This window comes from Canis lupus, chromosome 6, assembly GCF_011100685.1.
Source record: "Canis lupus familiaris isolate Mischka breed German Shepherd chromosome 6, alternate assembly UU_Cfam_GSD_1.0, whole genome shotgun sequence".
Lineage (NCBI taxonomy): Eukaryota > Metazoa > Chordata > Mammalia > Carnivora > Canidae > Canis > Canis lupus.
Window position 1 is genome coordinate 43,521,709 of NC_049227.1, and position 27,177 is coordinate 43,548,885.

The window sequence follows — 27,177 nt, forward strand, 5'->3', positions numbered from 1 at the left end:
TAAAGAGTCACATGTTCTACCAACTGAGCCAGTCAGGGGTCCCATGTGTTTAACTTTTTTTTTTTTAATTTTTATTTATGATAGTCACAGAGAGAGAGAGAGAGAGAGGCAGAGACATAGGCAGAGGGAGAAGCAGGCTCCATGCACCGGGAGCCCGATATGGGATTCGATCCCGGGTCTCCAGGATCGCGCCCTGAGCCAAAGGCAGGCGCCAAACCGCTGCGCCACCCAGGGATCCCTGATTAACTTTTAAATATTTAAAATATATATATATATTAAAAAAAATTTTTTTTTCAACGGAGAGCACACACAGGGTGAGGGAGGCAGAGGGAGAGAGAATCCTATGCAGGCTTCATGCCCAGTGCAGACCCAGTTGTGGGGCTCAACTCTAGAAATCATGACCTGAGCTAAAATCAAGAGTTGGAAGTGTAGCCAATTGAGCAAGCCAAGTGCCTCTAAGTTTTAAAGAAACAGTCAAGGGACACCTGGCTGCCTCAGGGTTGTAAGTTCAAGTCTCATGTGGAGTGTGGAGATTGCCTAAAAATAAAATCTCATTTAAAAATAAAAGAAAAAGAATAAAACAGCCAAACTGTTTTCTAAGTGGTTGTACAATTTTACAGTCCCACCAGCACTGTATGAGAATTCCAGTAGTACCATGTCATCACCAACACTTGGCATGATAGGTTGTTTTTGTTTTAGCCATTCTAAGAGGTATGTCATCACTCAGGTGTCCCTCATTGTGTGTGTGTGTTTTTTTTTTTTTTTTAAGATTTTATTTATTTATTCATGAGAGACACACAGAGAGAGGCAGAGACACAGGCAGAGGGAGAAGCAGGCTCCATGCAGGGATCCCGATGCGGGAATCGATCCCTGGTTTCCAGGATCACGCCCTAGGCTGAAGGCGGCGCTAAACCGCTGAGCCACCAGGTTGCCCTATGATTCGTGCTTTTATGTTTAAGAACTACCCGGACACGGGATCCCTGGGTGGCGCAGCGGTTTAGCGCCTGCCTTTGGCCTAGGGCGTGATCCTGGAGACCCAGGATCGAATCCCACGTCGGGCTCCCGGTGCATGGAGCCTGCTTCTCCCTCTGCCTATGTCTCTGCCTCTCTCTCTCTCTGTGATGACTATCATAAATAAATACATTAAAAAAAAAAAAAAAAAGAACTACCGGGACACCTGGGTGGCTCAGCGGTTTAGCACCTGCCTTTGGCCCAAGGTGCGATCCTGGAGACCTGGGATCGAGTCCTGCGTTGGGCTCCCGGTGCATGGAGCCTGCTTCTGTCTCTGTCTGTGTCTCTCATGGATAAATGAATACAATATTAAAAATAAAATTAAAAAAAAAACACACAACAGGTTTCAGGTTACCCTAGACTGGGGCACCTGGCTGGCTCAGTAGATAGAGCATGCAACTTTTTTGATCTTGGGGTCCTGAGTTCAAGCCCTAAGTTGGGTGGACTGCTTACTTTAAAAAAAAAAACCCTTAAAATATGTCTCTCTCTTTGTGGGTCTCTCATGAATAAAAAAATCTTCAAAAAAAAAAAAAGATCTATTAGCCCTTGGACACATGGGTGGCTCAGTTGGTTAATCATCTGCCTTCAGCTCAGGACATGATAATCCCAGGAACCTGGGATCGAGCCCCACATTGGGCTCCCTGCTTAGTGGGGAGTCTGCCTCTCCCTCTCACCCTCCCTTTGTTCTCTGTCTCAAGGAAATAGATAAAATAAAAAAAAAAAAAAAACTTTCTCCCTCCCCCCTGCGTGCTCCCACTCTCAAATAAGTAAATAAATCTTAAAAATTGCTTTGGTTACTCTATCCTTTATGTTTCTGTTGTTTTTCTTTTTCTTTTTTTATTCTTTTTTTTAAAAGATTTTTAAAATTTACTTATTCATGAGAAACACAGAGAGAGGCAGGGACACAGGCAGAGTGAGAAGCAAGCTCCCTGTTGGGAGCCTGACCCAGGACTCGATACCAGGACCCCAGGATCATGACCCAATCAGAGCAGAAGGGAGATGCTCAATTGACTGAGTCACCCGGGCACCCCTCCATCAATTTCTTACAAAAAGAAAAAGCCTCTCTGGAAAACTGTGTGGAGGTTCCTCAAAGAGTTAAAAATAGACCTGCCCTACAACCCAGCAATTGCACTGTTGGGGATTTACCCCAAAGAACAGATGCAGTGAAACGCTGGGACACCTGCACCCCGATGTTTATAGCAGCAATGTCCACAATAGCCAAACTGTGGAAGGAGCCTCGGTGTCCATCGAAAGATGAATGGATAAAGAAGATGTGGTTTATGTATACAATGGAATATTCCTCAGCCATTAGAAATGACAAATACCCACCATTTGCTTCAACGTGGATGGAACTGGAGGGTATTATGCTGAGTGAAGTGAGTCAATTGGAGAAGGACAAACATTATATGTTCTCATTCATTTGGGGAATATAAATAATAGTGAAAGGGAATAGAAGGGAAGGGAGAAGAAATGGGTAGGAAATATCAGAAAGGGAGACAGAACATGAAGACTCCTAACTCTGGGAAACGAACTGGGGATGGTAGAAGGGGAGGAGGGCGGGGGGTGGGGGTGACTGGATGACGGGCACTGAGGGGGGCACTTGATGGGATGAGCACTGGGTGTTATTCTGTATGGTGGCAAATTGAACACCAATAAAAAATAAATTTATTATTAAAAAAAAAAAGAAAAAGCCTGGCATGTTTTCATGTAGTAACTGCTCAATACATATCTATCATGGGGCTCAGTCAGTGAAGCATCTGACTCTTGATTTTTGGCTCAGGTCATGATCTCTGGTGATGGGATGGAGCTCAGCACGGAGTCTGCTTGTCCCTCTCCTTCCCCCTCTCCCTGACCCCATGCTCACACACTCTCTTTCTCTCTATAATAAATAAAATCCTTTAAAAAATAAATATGTATCATTCATGAATAAATGAGTAAAGAATTAAAATAACTACCATGTGTAATTAATATAAATGTTCTGGTGTTTTGAACATTTTACTATTTAGAACTATAAATCGAGAGTAACATAAGATGCCATTGACTGAGGTACCCTGGAACTAAAAATCTGATATGCACATTCAGGGATGTGGAAATAAACAATCAAGGGTATTGGACAAAGCTACCCTTATTTATTGGTTATTATTTCAAAGTACTGAATCAGAAGAGGTATGAGTTGAAATTTAAAAATTACTAGGGGTGCCTGGCTGACTCAGTTGGTATTACAGGTGACTCTTGATCTCTTGTGAGTTTGGCCCCATACTGGGTATAGAGGGGGATACCTGAGTGGCTCAGCAGTTGGGTGTATGCCTTTGGCTCAGGTTGTGATCCTAAGGGTTCTGGGTTCAAGTCCCTCATTGGGCTCCCTGCAGGGAGCCTGCTTCTCCCTCTGCTTGTGTCTCTGCTTCTCTTTCTGTGTCTCTCATGAATAAATAAAATTTTAAAAATCTTAAAAAATATGTAAATGATAAAAAAATCCACCTTAAAAATGTTAATGCAGTCGAGATGCCTGGGTGGCTCAGTTGGTTATGCATTTATTTTCAGCTTGGGTCATGCTCCCAGGGTCCTAGAATCAAGCCCTGTGTCAGGCTCCCTGCTCTGTGGGGAGCCTGCTTCTCCCCCTCTCTGCCACTCTCTCTCAAATAAATTAAGTAAATGTCTTTTTTTTTTTAAGTATAAGATTGATGAATCACTGACTACCTCTGAAACCGATAATACATTATATATTAATTAATTGAATTTAAATAAAATACACTTAAACAATTTAAAAAACGTTATTGCAGTCTTATTTTCTAAATCTAACTGTTGTCTTTTTACTTCCCATTAGGAATCTAAATTGTGATACAGCGTTTTGCCAGAGACATTTTTGTGTGGCTGCCAACTGTGTAGCATGGCCAGGATTACAGAGGGGATAGATCTACTCAGCAGATGGGTCATAAACTTGATACCAGATTTATTTTAAGCTGTTCACAAGAAATAAGGAATATTTCAGAGGTTCTACCTCAACCTTTGAAAATCATTTAAGGGAGAATAACTGTGAATAACAACCTCCTCTCTGTGGCTTTTGCACACCCATTGCCCCTTCTAAGTGTAACTGTTTCACTCCTAGTGCTGTTGAGAGGGCAACCCTATGTGGCCATGATATATACCTGGTGACCTTGGCCATCTGGCCGTGGCCACTTGGACCAGAGGTAGTACAGATCCACATGCTGTGACCTGTGATGTGGCTCCCTCTGAATGAGATGAGCTGGGGCTTCCAGACCCTTGCTGGGATTTGAATGGAACAGAAAATCAAGCAGTTAGCAGGCCCTGAAGCAAAAAGAATGTGTTTTTTGGGGTTTTGTTTTTAGGTGGGCTGCATGCCCATCAGGGGCTTGAACTCATGAACTCATGACCCTGAGATTAAGAGTTGTGTGCTCTACCGACTGAGCCAGTCAGACATCCCAATAAAAGAATGGAGGATAAGGAAGGAGTCATGGAGTCATATAGATTCACCCAGGCTCATACCCAGATTCTGAGGAAGCAAGGAAAGAAAAAAAAAAAAAAAAAAACAAGAGCAAGAACTTGTTAGAAATAACTGGCCCTTGAGCAGCCCGGGGGGGGGCTCAGTGGTTTAGCACCGCCTTCAGCCCAGGGCGTGACCCTGGGGTCCCGGGATCGAGTCCCACACCGGGCTCCCTGCATGGAGCCTGCTTCTCCCTCTGCCTGTGTCTCTGCCTCTCTCTCTCTCTCTCTGTGTGTCTCTCATGAATGAATAAATAGATAAAATCTTAAAAAAAAAAAATAACCAGCCCAAAATGGAGTCATTTGTGTTAAGCCTCACCCACCAAGATTTAATAGTTAATGCAGTTTCAGCCTCTTCTAGGAGTGGAATTTTATTTATTATGTTTCAAGTTAGTAGGACGCCTGGTGGCTCAGTGGTTGAGCGTCTGCCTTTGGCTCAGGGGTGATCCTGGGGTCCCAGGATAGAGTCCAACATCGGGCTCCCCGTGGGGAGCCTGCTTCTCCCTCTGCCTGTGTCTTTGCCTCTCTCTGTACCTCTCATGAATAAATAAAATATTTTTAAAAATAAAATAATAAAATAAAATAATAAAAACAATAAAATCTAGTTAGTTAACACATAGTGTAATATTATTTTCAGGAATAGAATTTAGTGATTCATCACTTACATATAACACCCACTGCTCATCACAAGTGTCCTCCTTAATACCCATCACCCATTTATCCCCTCTCTCCTCCCACCTCCCCTCCAGCCACCCTCAGGTTGTTCTCTACAGATAAAAGTCTTACTAGGAGTGGAATTTTAAACCATTCAGTCTCAAATTTCCTGATCAGCCCTGTGTGAGCTCATCAGCCTGATAAGACCCTGGCCCTGGAAACTTGCTTGAAAGAATGCAATCTTTTAACTTTCTTGTCCCATCCTTTCTGCCTATGAAAGCCTTCCATTTTGTACAACTCCTTTCTATTTGCTAGATGGGATACTGCCCCATTCATGGATCCTTGGAAAAAAGTTAATTAGATCTTTAAATTTACTCAGTTGGGGGCCGTCAGCTAAGTGTACAACTCTTGATTTTGGCTCAGATCATAATCTCAGGGTTGTGAGATTGAGCCCCACACAAGGTGTGGACACTGCTTAAAATGCTTTCTTCCTCTCCTTCTGCCCCCTCCCTTTAAAAATAAGTAAGGAGGGGATCCCTGGATGGCTCAGTGGTTTGGTGCCTTCTGCCCAGGGCATGGCCCTGGAGTCTCGGGATCAAGTCCCACGTCGGGCTTCCTGCATGGAGCCTGCTTCTCCCTCTGCCTGTGTCTCTGCCTCTCTCTCTCTCTCTCTGAATGAATAAATAAAATCTTTAAAAAAATAAAATAAAAATAAGGAAATAAACTAATTAACTCAGTTGATGAGAGATGTCCCATAGGCCTGTCCTTTCTGGCTTCCTCGGTCACCCTGGACTTCCTAGGAGGCAGGAATCCATGACAACAGGATGTGGGTGGGCAGGCGGGCAGGGGATTTTCTCAGGCTTCCTGGCCAAGAGGCCACCATGCCTCCAAATGTCCCCATTTGGGGAGTCTGGGCTGAGCTGAGGTACAAGGTTTTGGATGCGAACATGACAGCAACTAGAGTCTCTTCGCAATTGAAACCAAAACTGACCAAAGCAGAGCTGTTCAATTAATAGGGCATCGGATGCACCGGATGACCCTCCAAAGAGCTCCCTCCCGTGTCCTTCAACGACCTGAGTGCTCAGAGGAACCCAAGGAAACCCTGATCCAGCAGTTGAAATCCTTCGAGGTCTCAGATCACAGGGTCTGCCCTCAACCCGAACCTAGTGTTCCAACATCCGTCCTGCCTTCTTTCTCTCTCCTCAGGAAGAAGATTCAAGCATTTGAAAAACTGTGCTCCCAGGACAATCCCCAGAGCAGGAACCTGCTTCTCAAGGTAGTATGGGAGGTGTTGGGATAGAAAGAGAGGCGGCGTGGGAGCAACGGTGTCCTACGTGACTGAATTAGGGACTGGCCCGGAGCATTCCTTCGGCGAGTGAAGCCTTTGGCATGAACGTGGACGCAGCCTGGGGTGAAAATCCACCAGGGGTGGAAAAGCAGCTGCTGCTCAACCAGGATCCCTGAGCTGGACCCTCACGCTCCCTGTCGCCAGCCGGTCCCGATGGGGGCCTCTCCCGAACTGGAGAGCCCAGAGGACAGGCCTGCGCCCATCGAGGGATTTGAATGGGATGAGGGCCCCAACGGGGATGGTAGGAATAGGACCCTGGGTCCTCGGGAGACCGAGGGAGGGAGCTGGAATTCGCCCCTTTCCCAGTGAGGAACCAGGCTCAGGGAGGCCAGGCTGCAAGCTCCAGGTCACACAGGGAGTGAATGCTGGAGCTGAGGTTGTTCTGGAATCCCTCACGGGAGGCTGAAGGAGGACGTCGCGGCTACCCTCTGCTTCTGGTCGATGTCCAGGGTGTGAGGTCAAAGATGGGTGGTGGAAGGGGAGGTGGGCGGGGTGTGGGGGCGACTGGGTGACGGGCACTGGGAGGGGCACCTGATGGCATGAGCACTGGGTGTTATTCTATATGTTGGCAAAATGAACAGCATTAGAAATAAATATATACATAAAAAGAAAAGAAAAAAGAAAGTTTGGTGGGAGTAGTGGCCCGAGGTGATCACGGTCTTGAGGAACTTGTCCTTGGCCCTACAGGACCGGCCGGCTAAGCTTGGAGCCCTGGGGATCACCATGCAGACAGCATGGAAGAGGCGGCAGCAGCAGCAGGTGAGCGAGCCCCGGATCCGTGGCCTCGAGCCCAGAGGAGAGGGTTCTCCCCAGAGAGCTGGAAGGCCCCAAATCAAGGCAGGTGGGGCCTTCCGACTCCAGCTCTGCCTCCCGTAGCCACAGCTTCGACAACCCTTCTTTCGAGGTGACCCGGAGGAGGGTCTATACAGCTGGAAACAATGTGTCTGTGGTGGCAGGGCCCGGAGCACCTACACCCCGATGTCCTACAGCTCGCCCTTGACGCGCTTAGGAGGACTCTGGTGTTGTGGGAGGGTGAGGGGGGGAGCCCAGGGGAGGCCCCAAGGGTCCTGGTCTGCACCACGTGGGAGCTGGGGCGGGCGGGCCGGGGTGCTGACCTGTCCCAGGGAGGGACCCCGGGGACCCGAGAGCAGGGCCTCATTCCTTCCCCGCCCCGACACAGGGTGTCGTCCCCTTCCTGGGCACCTTCCTCACCGAGCTCTTCATGCTGGATACTGCCATGGAGGAGTACCTGGAGGTGCGTGGGCCCGGGGCTGGGACGGGGGGCCGGAGTCCTGATGTGGGGGAGCACAGGGCCCCTGAGCCGAGCCCCGAGCTCTCCGTCCTTGGCAAGTCTCCCCTCCTGAAAGGCTCCCCGCTGCCCTGGGAGCGCGGGTCCAGGGCCCAGGGCTGGGAGGAGTGAGGGAGGCTGCACCTAAGTCACGGGTCCCGAGATCGAGTCTGCGGCCCGAATGCCAAGCAGCCGAGGTCAGGCTGGGTGGGCCTCAGCCTGTGGGGGCCGAGTGACGTCAGGGTCCCCGGCCTGAGCAGGCCCTTAGCGAGCCTCGCATCTCCTGCCCACCTGAGGCTTTGTCCTCCCCTCCTGTGCTCCGGGACGCCAGATCCGCTCCCTCCCCGCCAGGTCTCCTTTCCCTGGACCCGGGGCCTGGCCTGGATCGCAGGCCTGTCACTGCGGGGTCCTGGCCCCTGTGTGCCTGGCCCTAGGGCGGCGTGAGTGGGGGTGGGTAGCGGCACCCAGTAGCACCCGAGGCCTCTCCCCGATGGACTGTGCTTGTCTGCTTTCCAGGGCAATGAGGTCAACCACCGGAAGAAGAACAAGGTGAGGCTCTCTCTGAGCTCCCGCACGGAGGGGGAGGCTGGGGCTGTCAGAGGGGTCCCCGGGAGCACCACGCCGGGCCTCCATCCCCTCATTGTCACATTGTCGGGGACGGTTTCCTGAGAAAGGGAAAGTCCCCGCAGTTGGCCAGGCCAGAGGCGCGGCCATCAGGGACACCTGGCCAGGGCTGGGCCGGGTGTGCTCCCCTCTGAGAACCAGCTGGGACGGGAGGAGTGTGCAGGATGGGGGGTCGCCACGTGTCAGAGACCAGCCCCGGGCCCCTGTCCCCGGGCGCAGCCCCCGAAGGCCTCGCCGCCCCCAGGCTCCTCATGCCCCCGTCCTCTCTCCGGGCCCAGGAGTACCGAGTCCTGACCGAGATCCTGCTGCTCCAGGTGGCCGCGGATCGGTACCGCATCGAGCCCGAGCAGCCGTTCCGGGCCTGGTTCCAGTCTGGGACGTGGCTCAGCGAGGAGGAGAGGTGAGGCCCCCAGGGCTGAGGGCGGGAGGGCGGCCTGCTCAGGGGCCCCTCAGGGATCCTTCTCCTTTGGCTCCCGGGGCGGCCTCCAGCCCTGCTGCTGGGGCTCCAGGCTCCAGCTCCTTGGAAATCCCAGGGGAGACTCCGGACCTGAAGCTCCTGCTCAACTCACACGTGTCCCTCTGTCCTCAGCTACACCCTGTCCTGCCAGCTGGAGCCCCGAGCCGGCCACCAGACAGGAGGAGCCGGCTGCAGTCACCCTCAGGCCTGAGCCGAGGTGCAGGGGCCTCAAGGGGACGGGGCCCGTCTGTGCGACACCACTTCCTCCCGCCTCTTCTATTGGGAGGACGATATGTCATGGTCTTAACTCATAAATGGAAGATTTCAATGTTGTGATATTAAAGCCGCTTTACTGTCCAGGAGTCGTTTGGGTCTTTTGCTTCCTGTTGGAATCTAAGAGAATCAAAAGGTCTCATAGTCATTTTCTATCTTTTCCATCCAGATATTGTTTTCTTTATTGACGAGGGACAGACAGAGGCGGGCTCCGTGTGGGGGGTCGGTCATGGGCCTGAAACCCAGGGCTCCAGGGTCAGGATCTGAGACAGAGGCAGAGGCCCCGACACTGAGCTACCAGGCGACCCTCTTGTGCTCATTTTAAAGGAGAAATCTTACAGAGTCCCCAGCTCCTGATGTGGGAAGAAGTAGAGGATCCAGCCTCCTCCCAGCTCCTGAAGCACATCCCCAGGCCCCCTTCCCCAAAGGACAGTGTCAGGAACTTGGGCAGACAGCAGAGACACCCCTCAGAGCTGCTGATATTCAGAGGGTGCAGGGACTTCCCCAGGAACAGCAACACCCCTGACCTGGGGGTCCTGAAGGGGACCGCCCGCCAGGACCCTCTCCTGCCCAGGACAGGGGCTCCCTTTGTACACTTTCAAGGAAGGAGGACTTTGTCTTGCCACTTCTTCTGATGTGGATTCTTTTGGCTTGGGTTTCGGGTTTGCCATTCCCATTATTCGGAGCGTGGAGTCGTCTAGGTCAACCTCTGCAATTGCATCAACACCAAAGTGGGCACACACGTAAAGAGACCCTGTGCTGCACATGGACGGCATGAGGCCAGGGGAAGATCATTAGTGGATGACCTCAGGGCAGGCACGGCTTCCATCCTCAGTCTCGCTCTCGGGTTCCAACTTCACCCCTGACCAAGCCTGGAATTCTCCTGGGTCCTTGACAGTGATCTCTGACGTCCTTTTCCCTCTTGGTGTGCATGAGGGGGAGAGATATTTGTGTACATGAAGGCCACACCTGGGCCAGCTTCCATGAACTCCTGTGCTGACTCCTGAGCTAAGATCTCCTGCCTCCCTGTACCTCCCTGGGCAGCTCTCTTGAAAGCAGCAATTCCCTGATGGCCCCAGTTTCTTGGTCGAGGGCCTAGTGGCCGCTCTTCCCTGCTGGGACCTGATGGGTCAGACATCGGCTCCCCCTTGCCAGAATAATGGTTCGGCCGCAGAAACCCACACAATCTCCCTGCGAGACAGGTCTTTGTTGTTCTGATGTCCGTGGTCCCAGACATTCAGCAGCTTGCACACTCAGGCTCAGTGTACACACTTACACTGTCTTGTCTGGAATCGCTAACTGAGCCTGACGCCTTAGGTCTTATACTTCGGTTATGTCATGGGGGCTCATGAGCCTTTGCTGTCTGGATCGTTGATAGATGATGAATGAGAGAGGAGCATTCAGGGGCTTCCGTGAGGGCAATGCCACCAAGCTGATGACCTGAAGGATCAAATGGCAATAAATATATTCCTATCAATTACCATACGAATGGGGCAGGGGGCAAGGGGGTGGAAGAAGAGGGTCCGCAGGTCACCTGCCCCCCCCCCCAACTTACCTAGATAACTTTAGCATCATCCTGAAAACCTATGAATTCGGCCTGAGATTTAAATAGAGAGTAGCTGGAAGGCCGCAGTGAGAAGAGTTGGCGCTTCTCTGAAGGTCGGAAGATGGGGAAAAAGTAAACAAATAAAAAAGGCAACAAGGGGAGGCCCCCCGAAGAACCAGGCTGAGGCTCCAGGGCGAGGCCCCCAGGGCAGGAGAGCCCCTCCCCCCCCAGAGGAGCATGAGTTCCAGTGAGTTTGGCAGGATCCCAGGAGGGTGGGGAGGCCCTCAGGCTCCCGGGGGCACTAACAGAGCACCTGCGCCCAGGGGGAGCCCCCACCCCGCGGCCAAGATGCCTAAAGGGCTGCAGGGGGCCCCAGGGCCCCGAGTGCGGATTCCAGCAGCGCAGGTCCCAGCGCCCAGGGTACTAGGGGCACAGCCCAGGACCCGGCTTCCACCCGGGACAGGCAAAGCCCAAAGGCCCAGGAGAGGAGGATGTTCCTGCCCAGGGGGATCCAAGTTGTGCAGGTCCACGGCCCTGCCCCCGGAGCATCCAGGCCCCTGGAGACTGGGAGCTGAGGTAGCTACTGCGGGAGCTGACTCCAGGGCTGGGGAGCTGGCTGCCGCCACAGTGGTTCCTCCTGGGGTCACCTTGTACCTGGGATGAGCAGGGACCTCACAGGATGAACAGCTCCCACTTTGCCGTGCACCTGGCAGGGGCCTGCGCAGCTCCCCCAGGTTCTCATTCCTTAGAAACAGCACAGCAGGACCTGCCACCAGAAGACCACATAGAAGGACAGCAGAAAAGCCAGTTATTGCCCAAACAGCACTGCAAAGGTCCAGGGGAAGTCGAGGGGGTTACAGTACATAGATTCAGAGGATACGCCCCCTGGCTTTTGGTTTTCTGTTTGCTTCCCCTCCGTTTTTTCTCTTCTCCTCCTCGTCCTCCTCCTCTTCCTCCCCCTCCTCCTCCTCCCTCTTCTTCTTCTTTCCTTTTTTTCTGCTCTTTTCTCCTTTTCCCAATACAACTTGTTTCTGGCCACTCTGCACTGAGCAAAATGACTGAAGGAAAAACTAACCTCAAAAGTGAGACTCGGGAACATTCCTCTTTCTCACTGAGTTACAGAATTTGGATTACAATTCAACGTCAGAAAGCCAATTCAGAAGCACAATTATAAAGCTACTGGTGTCTCTAGAAAAAAGCGTAAAGGATTCAAGAGACTTCATGACTGCAGATTTTAGAGGTCACCAGGCAGAAATTAGAAATCAGTTAAATGAGATGCAATCCAAACTAGAGGTCCTAAAGACGAGGGTTCATGAGGTAGAAGAACGAGTGAGAGACATAGAAGACAAGTTGAAGGCAAAGAGGGAAACTGAGGAAAAAAAGATAAAAACATTTAAAAGATCATGAGGATCGGTGAAGGGAAAAAAATGACAGCCTCAGAAGGAAAAATCTCCATTTCCTTGGGGTTCCCGAGGGCGCCGCAAGGGACAGAGGTCCAGACATGCATTTGAACAAATCATAGCTCAGAACTTTCCTCACTTGGGAAGGGAAACAGGCATTCAGATCCAGGAAATGGAGAGATTCCCCCCCAAAAGGAATAAAAACCAGTCAACACCTCGACATTGAATACTGAAACTTGCAAATTCCAAAGAGAAAGAGAAGATACTTAAAGCAGCAAGAGACAAGAGATCTCTGACTTTTATGGGTAGAAATATGAGATTAACAGCAGACCTCTCCAGAGAGACCTGACAGGCCAGAAAGGGCCGGCAGGATGCATTCAGGATCCTAAATGAGATGAACCTGCAGCCGAGATTACTCTATCCAGCACGGCTCTCATCCAGAATAGAAGGAGAGATCAAGAGCTTCCAAGATAGGCAGGAACTGAAAGAATATGTGACCACCAAGCCGGCTCTGCAAGAAATACAAAGGGGGACTCTGTAATAGAAAGAGGAGGTCCAAGGAAACAATCCACAAAAACAGGGACTGCATAGGTATCATGATGACACTAAATTCCTATCTTTCAATACTAACTCTGAACGTGAATGGACTTAATGAGCCCATCAAAAGGTGCAGGGTTTCAGACTGGATGAAAAAGCAAGACCTACCTATTTGCTGTCTACAAGAGACTCATTTCATTTTTATTTTTTTAAGATTGATTGATTGATTGATTGATTGATGATGGACATAGAGAGAGAGAGAGAGGCAGAGACACAGGAGGAGAGAGAAGCAGGCTCCAGGCCAGGAGCCGGACGTGGGACTCGATCCCGGGAATCCAGGATCGCGCCCTAGGCCAAAGGCAGGTGCCAAACTGCTGAGCCACCCAGGGATCCATGAGACTCATTTGAGGCAAACACCTACAGCCTGAAAATGAATGGGTGAAGAACCATGTACCATTCAAATGGTCCTCAAAAGTAAGCAGGGGTAGCCATCCTTATATCAGATAAACTAAAGTTTAACCCCAAGACTGTAGGAAGAGATGAAGAGGGACACTATATCATACTTAAAGGATCGACCCAACAAGAAGACCTAACAATCATCAATATTTATGCCCCGAATGTGGGTGCTGCCAAGTATATCAGCCAGTTAGTAACCAAAGTTAAGACATACTGAGATAACGATACACTTACTCTTGGTGACTTGAATGTAGCGCTTTCTACGATCCACAGATCTTGTAAGCACAACATCTCCAAAGAAACCAGAGCTTTAAATGATAGACCGGACGAGATGGATTTCACAGATATTTGCAGAAATTTACATCAGACTAACTGAATACACATTTTTCTCAACTGCGCATGGAACTTTCTCCAGAATAGACCACATACTGGGTCACAAATCAGGCCTGAACCGATACCAAAAGATTGGGATCGTCCCCTGCCTATTTTGGCACCATAATGCTTTGAAATTAGAACTAAATCACAAGAAGAAGTTTGGAAGGATTTCAAACACGGGGAGGTTAAGGACCATCCTGCTGAAAGATGGAAGGCTCAAGCAGGAAATTGGAGAAGAACTAAAAAGATTCACGGAAGCCAATGAGAATGAAGATACAACCGGTCACAATCTTTGGGATACAGCAAAAGCAGCCTGAGGGGCAAATACATCGCAATGCAAGCATCCATCCAAAAACTGGAAAGCACTCAAGTACAAAAGCTAACCTTGCATGGAAAGGAGCTGGAGACAAAAAAGCAAATAGAAACTACACCCAGCAGAAGAAGAGTGTTAATAAAGATTCGAGCAGAACTTAATGAAATAGAGACCAGAAGACCTGTGGAACAGATCAACAAAACAAGGAGTTGGTTCTTTGAAAAAATTAAGAACATAGATAAACCATGAGCCAGCCTTATTAAAAAGAAGAGAGAAAAGCCACGAATTAATAAAATCATGAATGACAAAGGAGAGATGACCACCAACACCAAGGAAACACAAACGATTTTAAAAAACATATCATGAGCAGCAATACACCAATAAATTAGACAATATAGAAGAAATAGACGCATTTCTGGGAAACCACAAACGACCAAAACTGGAACAGAAAGAAATAGAAAACCTGACAGGCCAATAACCAGGGAGGAAATTGAAGCCGTCATCAAAAACCTCCCAAGACACAAAAGTCCAAGGCCAGAGGGCTTCCCTGGGGAATTCTGTCAAACGTGAAAGGAGAAACCATACCTATTCTACTAAAGCTGTGCGGAATGATAGAAAGAGACGGGGTACTTCCAAACTCGTTCTCTGAGGCCAGCATCGCCGTTATTCCAAAACTAGACAACGAACCCAGCAGAAAGGAGAATTATAGACCCATATCCCTGATGAACATGGACGGAAACATTCTCAACAAGATACTAGCCAATAGGATCCAATGCGACATTAAGAGGATTGTTCACCATGACCAAGTGGGATTTATGCCCGGGATGCAAGGCTGGTTCAACACTCTAAAGCAATCAATGTGATTGGTCATATCAGCAAGAGAAAAAACAAGAACCATGGGATCCTCTCCATAGATGCAGAGAAAGCATTTGACAAAATACCGCCTCCATTCCTGATGAAAACTCTTCAGAGTGTAGGGACGGTGGGGACACTCCTTAACTCTTAAGAGCCATCTACCAAGAGCCCACAGCAAATATCATTCTCAATGGGGAAGCACTGGGAGCCTTTCCCCTAAGACCAGGAATGAGACAGGGATGTCCACTCTCACCACTGCTAGTCAACATAGTACTGGAAGTCCTAGCCTCAGACCCTGTCTGGCTCCTGGAGCGTTACCACCACATCGTGGTGCGCCCATCGAAATGAGGCCAGAGGAACCTGCTATTGTGATATTCCATTGCTGGAGCCCAGGCCTCTGCCAAGCGGTGCTCCATGGCTCATCCCACCCCTTCTGGTCAATCTTCCATCCGTATATCTGTGCTTCAGATACACTGGGTACCAGCCCACACGCCTTATAAATATCATGCATAGACCCCTGGTGATGTGCCTAGGAAGTAGATTCTAGGAGATTCCAGGCTGATCTCCACAGTGCAGGTTGGGAAACTGTGAACTATTTGAGAGACCCAGTGGGTTAGGTATGACATAGCACTGAGAAAACTCAGAAATAAAGGTCTGAATTCAGCTCCGTGTCCTCACGGGTAGACCTCATTGCATGTTCAGTGGGTTGTGTCTATGGCATTTCTTGGCACATGATGTAAAGCTAAGGGGATGGCATGGGGTAAGCATTCATCTGCCAAGAAGGGGCTCTGGATAGGGCTGACTGGAGGAAGGGGCCCAGGTCCCAGTATCTTGAAAAAGTGATGTCACTTCCTTGGTGACAGGCCTGCAACTGATTTGGAACTCTGGTGACCAGGCACCTGCATTCCACAACCGCTCACTTTACTGGAGACGGTTGAGAGAACAAGATGTCCTCTTGCTGTTGTCCTACTTTGAGTTGCTCTGGGCTCTGGAGAGTCCAGAGTGAGAGATGTTCACGTAGCTGTCGACGTCAGCTCGGCCCTCTTCTCCGACGTTTCTGCTTATGTGGCAGGAGACCTCAACAGGTACAACAAGGCAACCTGGGGAGGCCACTGGAGAGCAGGCACACTGTGATCTCAGCTGAGCGGGCTCCCACCTCTGCCACCTCCTTGTGTGTGTGTCTGTGTGTTTATGCGTGTGTGAGTGTGTCTGGGTGTGTGTGTGTATGTGTGTGTGCGAGTGTAGAGGGGACCGAGGAGAGGAACATGCCCTTCTGGGCACAAACCAGCTGCCAGCTGTTGGCAGCCTGACACACCTTTGATGTTCAGACCCCAGGCCATAGCAGGCAGATGAGAAGGGGAGTCCTGGGGACCAAGCTCAACTCCCAGTATGGGAGTCATGAGCCCAAGAGCCTCTTTCATCTGGCTTCCTCCTTGCCAGATGTCTCCACAGCTGCCCCTCTGGCCTGAACAGGAGAACGTGGTTTCTAATGCAGGTGTCCCCTGGGGGTGATGTCGCGGGAGGACCCTAAGGTCTCTTGGCCCTGTATTTACGGGGCACTCTATTTGCAGAGCTGCACCCAGGAGGTCTTGGAAGAGATGGTCTCTGGCTTCAACTATTCCAGCTCCCTAGACAATGATCTGGTGCTCCCGACAAACAGGGATCGGTGCTGCTCTGAGGTAAGAAACGGAAGAGGGCTCACCCCAGAAATATGGCCCCCACACGAATGAGGAGAGAAAGCTGGGGCCCTCCCCTAGTGTGTCCACATGAGTGTCCCACAGGCCCAACCGCAGAGAGATCTGAACCTCTACGCCTAGCCTCCAGCTACGTGGGATGTGGGAGGACACTCTTCACCTGTGTTGGAGTGGTGCAGGATATAGTTCATGTTTTGAGGAATTGGAGGGCTTTGTTTTGTTTTGTTTTCCCAAAGCCATGAGTATCTTTGCATTCTACTTCTGTTTTTTTTTTTTATAATAAAGTTGTTTTTATTGGTGTTCAGTTTGCCAACATACAGAATAACACCCAGTGCTCATCCCGTCGAGTGCCCCCCTCAGTGACCGTCACCCACTCACCCACACCCCCTGCCCTCCTCCCCTTCCACCACCCCTAGCTCTTTTCCCAGAGTTAGGAGTCTTTATGTTCTGTCTCCCTTTCTGATATTTCCCACACATTTCTTCTCCCTTCCCTTATATTCCCTTTCACTATTATTTATATTCCCCAAATGGATGAGAACATACACTGTTTGTCCTTCTCCGACTGACTTACTTCACTCAGCATAATACCCTCCAGTTCCATCCACGTCGAAGCAAATGATGGGTATTTGTCATTTCTAATGGCTGAGGAATATTCCATTGTATACATAAACCACAGCTTCTTTATCCGTTCATCTTTCGATGGTCACTGAGGCTCCTTCCACAGTTTGGCTATTGTGGACATTGCTGCTGTGAACATTAGGATGCAGGTGTCCTGGCGTCTCACTGCATCTGTATCTTTGGGGTAAATCCCCAACACTGCAATTGCAGGGTCGTAGGGCAGGTCTGTTTTTAACTCTTTGAGGAACCTCCACACACTTTTCCAGAGTGGCGGCACCAGGTCACATTCCCACCAACAGTGTAAGAGGGTTCCCTTTTCTCCACATCCTCTCCAACATTTGTGGTTTCCTGCTTTGTGAATTTTCCCCATTCTCACTGGGGCGAGGTGGTATCTCATTGTGGCTTTGATTTGTATTTCCCTGATGGCAAGTTGATGCAGAGCATTTTCTCATGTGCGTGTTGGCCACGTCTGTGTCTTCCTCTGTGAGATTTCTCTTCATGTCTTTTGCCCATTTCATGATTGGATTGTTTGTTTCTTTGCTGTTGAGTTGAATAAGTTCTTTATAGATCTAGGAAACTAGCCCTTGATCTGATACGTCATTTGCAATTATCTTCTCCCATTCTGTAGGTTGTCTTGTAGTTTTGTTGACTGTATCCTTTGCTGTGCAAAAGCTTCTTATCTTGACGAAGTCCCAATAGTTCATTTTTGCTTTTGTTTCTTTCGTCAAAATCTTATAATGGTACATTGTCCTAAGGCATAAAAACCTCAGGGTCCAAACATGGTGTCGTTTCTCAAAAACAATGTTGGCACTGGTGTTGACAAGGTGACTCCAGTGACTAGACAGAAAATCCTTTTTTGGGATGCCTGGGTGGCTCAGCGGTTGCACATCTGCCTTTGGCTCAGGGCATGATTCCAGGGTCCTGGGAGTCCTGCATCAGGCTCCTTGTGAGAAGCCTGCTTCTCCCTCTGCCTGTGTCTCTGCCTCTCTCTCTGTGTCTTTCATGAATAAATATATAAAAATCTTTAAAAAAAAATCCTTTTTTTGGGTGGGGAAGAAAATCCTTTTTCAAGTCAGGTGGTTTCCAATAAAATAGGAAGGGGACCTAATCAAAATGTCTACAAAATAGACCCCATCAAAAATGACTTTGGAGGGGCCTGACTGGCCCAGTCAAAAGAGCATATGACTCTTTATCTCAGGGTCATGAGTTCAAACCCCACAATGGGTGTAGAGATTATTTAAAAAATAAACTTTAAAAATTGTTTTTTTATGAAATATCAAATCATCATCGTTTGGTATTGTTAAAAAAAAGACAAAATTCAACTAAGTACAGTTAAAAATCTTACTGGCTTTATTCAATGATCATGATTCAGGCAGCGTCCCATCTAGCAGATATAAAAGGAGCTCTGAGGAGCTACACAAACTGGAAGACTTTTATAGGCAGAAGGAAGTGGGTCAAGGAAGTTATTTTAGCAAAAAGCGGATTCTTTCGGCCAAGGCCAGGCCTCCTATGAGGGACCACAGGGGGTCCGTCAGGCAGATTACCTCATTGGTGTTGATCAGAAAATTCTAGATTGACAGATTAATATTATGTCCTGGGGAGCACCTGGGCCTTAGTCCGTTATGTGTCTGCCTTTGACTCAGGTCATGATCCCAGAGCCCTGGGATCCAGCCCCGAATTGGGATCCCTGCTCTGTGGGGAGTCTGTCTCTCCCTCTGCCTCAGCCCCAGCTTGTGCTGTCTCTCAAATCAATAACTAAAATCTTGAAAAAAATAAGATTATATTCTGGAAGAGTCTGAAACTGCAATTAGGTTATTGATTCTTTTTTTTTTTTTAATTTTTATTTATTTATGATAGTCACACAAAGAGAGAGAGAGGCAGAGACACAGGCAGAGGGAGAAGCAGGCTCCATGCACCGGGAGCCCAATGTGGGATTCGATCCCGGGTCTCCAGGATCGCACCCTGGGCCAAAGGCAGGCGCCAAACCGCTGCGCCACCCAGGGATTCCCTGCAATTAGGTTAGGTATTAAGTCTTGGTCCGTTGATGTGGGCTTAGCATAAGTGATTCCATTTTGGGTCGGCTGTCTCTTTTTTTAACAGCATATAACTTGGAAGTAGTTCAAAGAATCAAGTGACACTGCTATAACAAAACCCCTTCAGATCCATCTACTCATTTCTGTGAATAAGATTTTCCAGCAATTACATATATAAAAATGAAAAATAGGGACAATATTGATAACATATTCTGTCTCACTTTAGAAATCAGTAATATTCATAAATAGCTAAATGTACTAGTTGCTTAAAAATATATATCATCTTTGAACACCTAGCTGGCTCACTCAATGGAGCATGCAACTTTTGATCTAGGGGTTATAGGTGCAAACCTCATGTTGGGTGAAGACATTACTTAAAAAAAACTTTAAAAAATATGTGTATATATATGTATATAATCTCATTAAATGATGTATTTCCAATAAAATGTTACGTTTTGTGTTTAATATTTACCAATACTTACATCTCTGCTTTTTTGATCAGCTATATATAACTGTTAAATAAGTACTATAGAAGAAAATAAGCTTTAAAGCTCTTAGGAAGTTTAAAACATTTTTTAAAAATATACTTCTACTTACAGGGAAATAAAATAATTTGACCAAAAAAAGATGTGTGAACATAAAAATGTTGTTAGGATAAAATATTATGAGGGAAGTGGAATGAAAATACTAGATCAAGAAGAAAAATAATGAAATAAAATTTCTCACTTCCAAAGTAGCTTCATGTGTTTTTATTATTTATTTATTTATGTATTTATGTATTTATTTATATTTTATTTATTTATTCATGAGAGACAGAGAGGAGAGAGAGGCAGAGACACAGGCAGAGGGAGAAGCAGGCTCCATGCGGGGAGCCTGATGTGGGACTCCATCCAGGGTCTCCAGGATCACGCACTGGACTGAAGGCAGCGCTAAACCGCTGAGCCACCCGGGCTGCCCTTCATGTGTTTTTAAAATGCCTAACAGTATCAGTTATAGTATTAAATTTCACTGACTATCTTTAAAGGAGTGGTATATTATTGTCAAATATCAATATTAATAAATCAAAGCGAATTATATCCATCACAGCTCCATAAAATTTTGATGAAAAATTTTAGGAATGTCAGTTTAAAAATGTGTGAGAGATCAAGAGAATTATAAGAGAAGCCACGGGCTTGTAGAAAATATTTGTAAAAGATACATCTAATATTTTTTAACATATTGATGGATAATCTGGCTCTCATCCAAAATATACAAAGATTTTATTTACTTATTTAATTTTTTTTTGAGAGAGAGGGAGAGCATGAGTGGGGAGGAGTAGAAGGAAAGGGAGAGACAGGCTCCTTGAGTGCAGAACCTGATGTGGGGCTTGATCCCAGGACTTTGGGATCATGACCTAAGCTGAAGGCAGACACTTAACTGATTGAGCCACCCAGGTGCCCCTATACAAAGACTTTAAAAATAAACAAAAAGAGGGGCATCTTACTGGCTCATTCAGTAGAGCATGTGAACCTTGATCTCAGAATCCTGAGTTCAAGTTCTGATTTGGGTATAGGGCTTATTTAAAAAATTAAATTAAATTAAATTAAATTAAATTAAATTAAATTAAATTAAAAAGTCAAGGGGTACCTCCTGGCTGGCTCAGTTGGTAAAGCATCTGACTCTTGATCTCAGAGTTTTGAGTTCAAGCTCCATGTTGGGTGTAGACATTACTTAAATCAATAAAAGTTTAAAAAAATAGTAAACAACCTAGTTAACAGATGCCTCACCAAATGTCATCAGGGAAATGTGAATGAAAATGAGATACCACTACACATCTGTAGGGGGGCACAGGGTGCACATTTGAAGTTCTCTTTCACGCCCATTAGAATGGCCCAAATCCAGAACACTAATACCACCAAATGCTAGGAGGATATGGAGCAGAAATAACTCTCATTCATTGCTGATGATAATAAAAAATGGCACAGCCACTTTGGAAAACAGTTCAGCAGTTTGCTATAAAACTAAACATACTCTTACCACATGATCCAGCAATTGCCCTCCTTGGTATTTATCCAAAAGAATTAAAAGCTTATATCCACCTAAACACCTGCTCATAGTTGTGTATAGGAGCTTTACTTACAGTTGCCAAAACTTGAAAACAACCAGGTAGGTAAATGGATAATCTGTGGTACACTCAGACAATGAAATATTATTCAGCACTAAAAAGAAATGAGCTATTCAGCCTTGAAAAAACATGGATAACTTAAATGCATATTACTAAGTAAAAAAAGCAATCTGTAAAGGCTATATACTGTCTGATTCCAACTGTATGACCTCTGGAACAGTCATACTATGAAGACAGCAGTTTCCAAGAGATAGGTAGGGCACAGAGGATTTTTACAACAGTGAAAATACTCTGTATGATACTACTGGGGTGGATACATACCACATACATGTTAAAACCCATAGAATATATGACAGCAAGAGTGAACCTTAATGTAAACTATGAACTTTGGGCGACAATTATTTGTTAATATACTTTCATTGATTGTCATAAATGTTCTACTGTAATGTGGAATATTGCAAATAAGCAATATTATGTTTATGGCGACAAGGGTTTTATGGGAACATTATACTTTCTGCTCATTTTTGCTGTGAACCTAAAACCGATCTGAAAAATAAAATCTCTTTAAAAATAATTTGTCAGTTTTGGATTCCTCGATTCCAAGGTGACCAAGAAAAGAAAGAGCAATGGTTGCACCAAAAAGGGCCCTGACCATGTGCCATCTGTGAGTTACCACCACTTGTTATTGGAGGAACTTTATCACATTCTTTATGGCTCTGCTGGAAGAGGACCCTGTAGGTTTGTGCTTGGCTTACTCCAGATTTTGCCCCATGGATCTTTTCCCTTTGCTGAGTATGTTTTCCTTTCACTGTAATAAATCAGACTCATGACTACTACTATGTGCTGAGTCCTGTGAGTCTTCCTACTGAGTTATCCAACCTGAGAGCGATCTTGGGAACCCTCAACATATTACCTAAAACAACTTTCTCTTCCTGTCTCTCTTGAATGCTTTCCTGCCTTAGGAATCTGTTGACAGTTCCCAGCACAGGAGAGAATAAAATGCCAATGTTTCTCTAAGATGAAGGTAAACTTGGCTGGCTGGGTTGCTAAGAGCCTGTGACTCTTGATCCCTGGGGTGGTGAGTTCAAGCCCCATGTTGGGTGTAGGGTTTATTTCATAAATAAATAAATTTTTAAAAAAGAAAAGGAAGTATAGGTCATGAGGGCAGGGAAAACCTTATCTACTCACCAATCCCAGAATTGCCCCAGGTACCATTCAGATAATCAGAATCCTGTTTGTATGGGAGTCTCTCAGCCCCACCTGGCACATAATAACAGGTCTATGAGATTAGTGGTGACAGGATTGGTCTAGAATCTTATAGTGGAGAGCTCATCCCAAATCAACAAGAATGTTCAAGGAAAATAGAAGTTAATACAAGACAAAGTGAGTCTAAGAGCTGTTTACAGCCCTATCCTCAGGGGAAAGGCCTACATTTTTCGACAGTGGTTTTGGGGAAGGGAGGCTTCCTTCCCCCAGGTCAGAAAGGTGTGTGACTGGGGCAACAAAAGTTAAAGCCTGCTGGCTACGTCAGACAATGTCAGAGCCTAGAGCATTCTTGTTAAAACCTATGACTGCAGATTTTTGAGAAGTCAGAAGCATTTTTCTAATTATTTCTTCTTCACTTTTCCTTGTTCTAAAGAGGTTTTAAAGAAGAGAATAGAAGTAGGAAGTAGCAGAAGTGTAGAGAGGGAGGGTAGCCTGAAGACCCCAGCCTTTTTTGCATCCCTCTAAATAAAGTGTAGTTGAAGGACATTTTCTCACCAAGGGACAAAATATCCACACCCAGCTCCATCCAGAGCATGATGAAAGCCAGACCAACTGGGGCTCTCAGTCCAGCTCTGCTGCTTACGGAATTTATGATCTTGGGTAACTTCATTTACTTTATTAAGTTAAACTTTTAAGAGTTTTTAGAAGTAAGCTGTACACCCAACTTAGGGCTTGAACTCAGGACCCCAGAATCAAAAAAGTTGTATGCTCTATCTACTGAGCCAGCCAGGTGCCCCAGTCTTGGGTAACCTTAAATCTGTTTATTTTATTTTTAAGATTTTATTCATTTATTCATGAGAGACACAGAGAGAGGCAGAGACACAGGCAGAGGGAGAAGTAGGCTCCCTGTGGGAGCCCGATGTGGGACTCAATCCCAGGACCCCGAGATCATACCCTGAGCCAAAGGCAGACACTCAACCACTGAACCATCCAGGCATCCCAAATCTCAGTTTTTTTAACATGTAAAATGGAATCAATGGTACTCCACTTACAGGTTCTTCAAGATTAAACAAGTCTATATGTGCAGTGTCTAGCGTCACAGTAAACACTGAGCAGTTGCTTACTACAAATTACTTGTATTAATTATTGCTTTATTATTATGGAATTATTTACCATAACCTAGCTCCTTTTAATTCTTTTAGTGGCTTTTATGGCCTGAGACATAAAGGTGTACTTTTCTGAGGGAGAAATTCAGTCTTCATAGCTTTGAACACCTCCTTAAATTTGGTCATTTTCCACATATTTCCAAATAGAAGCCCCACCTGCATCTCCCAAAAAACTACACCCCAAGACTCTTACAGTTGCATATAAACTAGGCTCAACTTCTTAGACTCACCCATAGGAGAACTAGATTCAAAAGTGAGCAATGGAAGAAGGTGGCCCCAGATCTAGGGGTTAATCTTCTGACAAGCATGGTCATAGGGTGACAGAGGTTTTGACATCCAAAGTGGAGCCTCAGTTGTGGAATTTTGGGTGCAGGTATTTTTGCTAAAGAATCCCCTTGGTTGTTGGGGTTTGTTCTAGGCTGTGTATAAGAGTTGTTTTCCCTAGCTTCCTAAGAGTTTAGGTGAGATTTCAATATCCTATAATAAATTTTTTCCCACTAGGAGCCCTGATTCAACACATTTCTAACAACAAAAAACACATTTCTAATTTTTTTTTCATTTATTTATGATAGTCACACAGAGAGAGAGAGAGAGAGAGAGGCAGAGACATGGGCAGAGGGAGAAGCAGGCTCCATGCACCGGGAGCCTGACGTAGGATTCGATCCCGGGTCTCCAGGATCACGCCCTGGGCCAAAGGCAGGCGCTAAACCGCTGCGCCACCCAGGGATCCCAAAAACACATTTCTAAATAAACAAATATCAGATATCTTTCTCTTTAACAAATATTTCTCTTCATTCCATCTACGCCATCTTTTATCAGAGCACTATTGAATATTCAAAGTCATTTGGGTTTTAAAAATAAATTTATACTATTTAGACCTTTTAGTTCACTTTTCTCACCGTAATGACCTTCAAGTAGGTCAGATGGATCTTTTTAATCCTCATTCTACAGATAAGGAATCTTAAGTACCTCCAGTATATCTGTCCTGTGTCCTCTCCAACCATTCTAAGAAGTCCTGCTCTCCCAAGCCCACAGAGGCAGCCCTGTGTCCTCAATGAGCTTGACCACCTGCCTAGACCTTACATGTGATTGAACCAGGGTGGAGATTTGACCAAAGTTGACCACATTTCCTCTCCTGTTGGGTGCCAGGACCACCGTGTGCCTGAGGTCCTATTGGGAGAATGGGATCAGGGTAACTGTGATGTTGTACAAGCAGTTCCTCTAGGCCTGACCCTGGCAGGGCAGATCCAGGTTTGTGGGTTTACACAATGAGGCATATACAACGTGGGGGCTTTCGTTAAGAACAAATATATATATTTAAAATTATAGATATAATTTTGCACATCTGATAACGGGAAGACTCTTCCACAGACTCTAGAAATCATGCATTTCAAGTCTAATTTCTTCCTTTTTACTTCCCATGTAGCTGCAGAGCTGGCCCACAGGACACATTCATTGTTATGATTTTCCCTCTGGGCCTGCTCCATCCCATCAGGATGCCAGACAGTTCTGCGGCCATTCTCACACGAAGACAGCCAGCACTACTAGCAGAAAAAAATATCCAGCACTTGGGAGACTGATGATTGCATGATATTTTTAATATCATGCCAGAGTATAAACTGGCTCACAGACATCTGAGGTACTGTGAGTGAGAAGCCCCAGTGTGCAACCCTAAAAAGTTACAGGTTAACGTTAAGGAGGGCTAATTTGTTGTTTCCTGCTTGAAAACAAAGGATACTCTGAAGGTTAGGTTTTTATTGATCGTTAGGATATTAATCAGTTCCATACCTAGCTTAGCAATCTTCATTCTTTCCTGCTAACGCTATGTACTCGCTATTCAAATCCTTTCTTCCGCAGCTGTCATTCCATTGGTTCCCTCACTGTAAGTTAAATAAAACTTTGTCCCATGCTCACTACTTGTATGAGAATCATGCTCTTACCAATGTGAGAATTTTATTTTACACCGTATGTAAGTGCCCGAGGAGCAGCTGATTACGTGGATACCCAAATCAGCCTCTTAGGGAAGGTTCCTCCAGTTCTGCCTGAGCCAAGTGGAAATACGGCAAATGGCTGTTAGTGGGGGAAGAAGAAAGAAGTCTTTATCAAATACAAGTAAATGCAAAATATATATTTTTAAAGATTTTATTTATTTATTCATGAGAGATACACACAGAGGCAGAGACACAAGGCAGAGGGAGAAGCAGGCTCCATGCAGGGAACCCGACGTGGGACTCCAGGATCAGGCCCTGGGCTGAAGACAGGTGCCAAACCGCTGAGCCACCCAGGGATCCACCAAAACTTATTTTAAAAAATTATTGTGTAACACATGCTAAGCCCTCTGTCAGGACCTTGGCTGGTCTGATTGAGGGGAACTGGATAAACTGAATGAGATTTTCTCCCTCTAATTTACCTAACCTCAGCTATTACATATTATGTTACTTCTCCTTCATACTGGCTCCATGTTAATTATGTGGTTTAAAAATTGTCTTCATAGAGGATCCCTGGGTGGCTCAGTGGTTCAGCACCGCCTCCTGCCGGGGGCATGATCCTGGAGACCCGGGATGGAGTCCCACGTCAGGCTCCCTGCATGGAGCCTGCTTCTCCCTCTGCCTGTCTGCCTCTGTCTCTCATGAATAAATAAATAAAATCTTTAAAAAAAAATTGTCTTCATACTATAAGTAATCTTCAAATATTCGGTGCAATGCACTTTGGGGAAATCCTTTTGTTAAAAGGCATTCTTATTCATTTCTTTGTGACTTGAATTAATTTCCTTTCTTTGGAAATCAGTCTTCCCCATTTCACCCTACACAGCCCAGGGAGAAGCTACCAGTTCTCAGTAGGTGTCTCTGACCGACTCTAAGGCAGAATGAATTATCCTCTATGCTCCCACTGGTATTTTACTTCCTTCTTTCATAGTACCTATTTCATCCACTATAATTTATATCTTTTTCTCCAACCAGGGTCAATGGAAACACTAGGGAGAAACTTCTCAGTAACATCAAGAGATAAGAGAATGCTTCATAGAGAAGATAACATCCTACAAGTGCATGGGCCCTGTGTTCTTTCATCCTATAAACATTTTTTGAATATGCAGTTGAGGACATTATTCCCACCCTCAAGGCACTAGGTAGTGCTTTATGTAACATTGGTAATCAACACACATTTGTTGAAAAGCCATCTTCAACACAAGAGTAACATGAAAGAAAATGAATGGTAACACAGATCTTACTTTCTTGAATGGTGAATAGACTGCTGAATAATTTTAGCCTGCCACCCCCCCTTCTTAAAGCAATCTCTATACCCAATGACCCCAACATCAAGAGTTGCATGCTCTACAGACCGAGCCAGCCAGGTGCCCTAGATTGCCCTTATAATGCAGCTTGTCTTGGTTAGGTAGATTAGATGACTGTGCTGGCACAATTCTTTCCTGTAAAATATTTTCCTTACTCTGGAGTATGTAGATAGCTAAAGATTAATGGTTTCTGACAGTACTGCTTTGGCAGCATTTTAAACTCCTTTTAAACACATTAACTTTTTTTTTTTTTGATATGAGAAAATGTGTGACAAGTGGCATAATTTAATCAGGATCCATCTACCATCTGATGTTAGGAAGGACTGACAAACTGAAGACCTAAAGACAGATTTAACTCCTTTGTAATTTTTCTACAAATTATCATTTTTAGTGGCTTTTAAATGGCTTATGTACTCAATAGGAACA

At 46.2% G+C, this 27,177-nt stretch overlaps 1 protein-coding gene and 1 long non-coding RNA gene across 2 annotated transcripts in view; one reads left to right on the plus strand and one right to left on the minus strand.

Annotated features, from left to right (window-relative positions):
• Nucleotides 1–7,286: 7,286 nt before the first annotated feature.
• Nucleotides 7,287–9,242, plus strand: LOC119876377 (ral guanine nucleotide dissociation stimulator-like). The gene is made up of 5 exons (XM_038541148.1): nucleotides 7,287–7,546; nucleotides 7,695–7,769; nucleotides 8,319–8,351; nucleotides 8,705–8,826; nucleotides 9,016–9,242. Exons 1-5 carry the CDS (start codon nucleotides 7,493–7,495, stop codon nucleotides 9,092–9,094), a joined length of 363 nt encoding a protein of 120 aa, XP_038397076.1. The 5' UTR covers nucleotides 7,287–7,492; the 3' UTR covers nucleotides 9,095–9,242.
• Nucleotides 9,222–27,177, minus strand: part of LOC111095015 — a 28,752-nt gene continuing 10,796 nt past the window's right edge. Inside the window, exons 2-5 of the long non-coding RNA XR_005361060.1 lie at nucleotides 25,400–25,529; nucleotides 11,357–11,468; nucleotides 10,712–10,809; nucleotides 9,222–10,596 (exon numbers count right to left, since the gene is read on the minus strand). This is a non-coding gene — a long non-coding RNA (uncharacterized LOC111095015). The remainder of the gene's footprint in view (nucleotides 10,597–10,711; nucleotides 10,810–11,356; nucleotides 11,469–25,399; nucleotides 25,530–27,177) is intronic.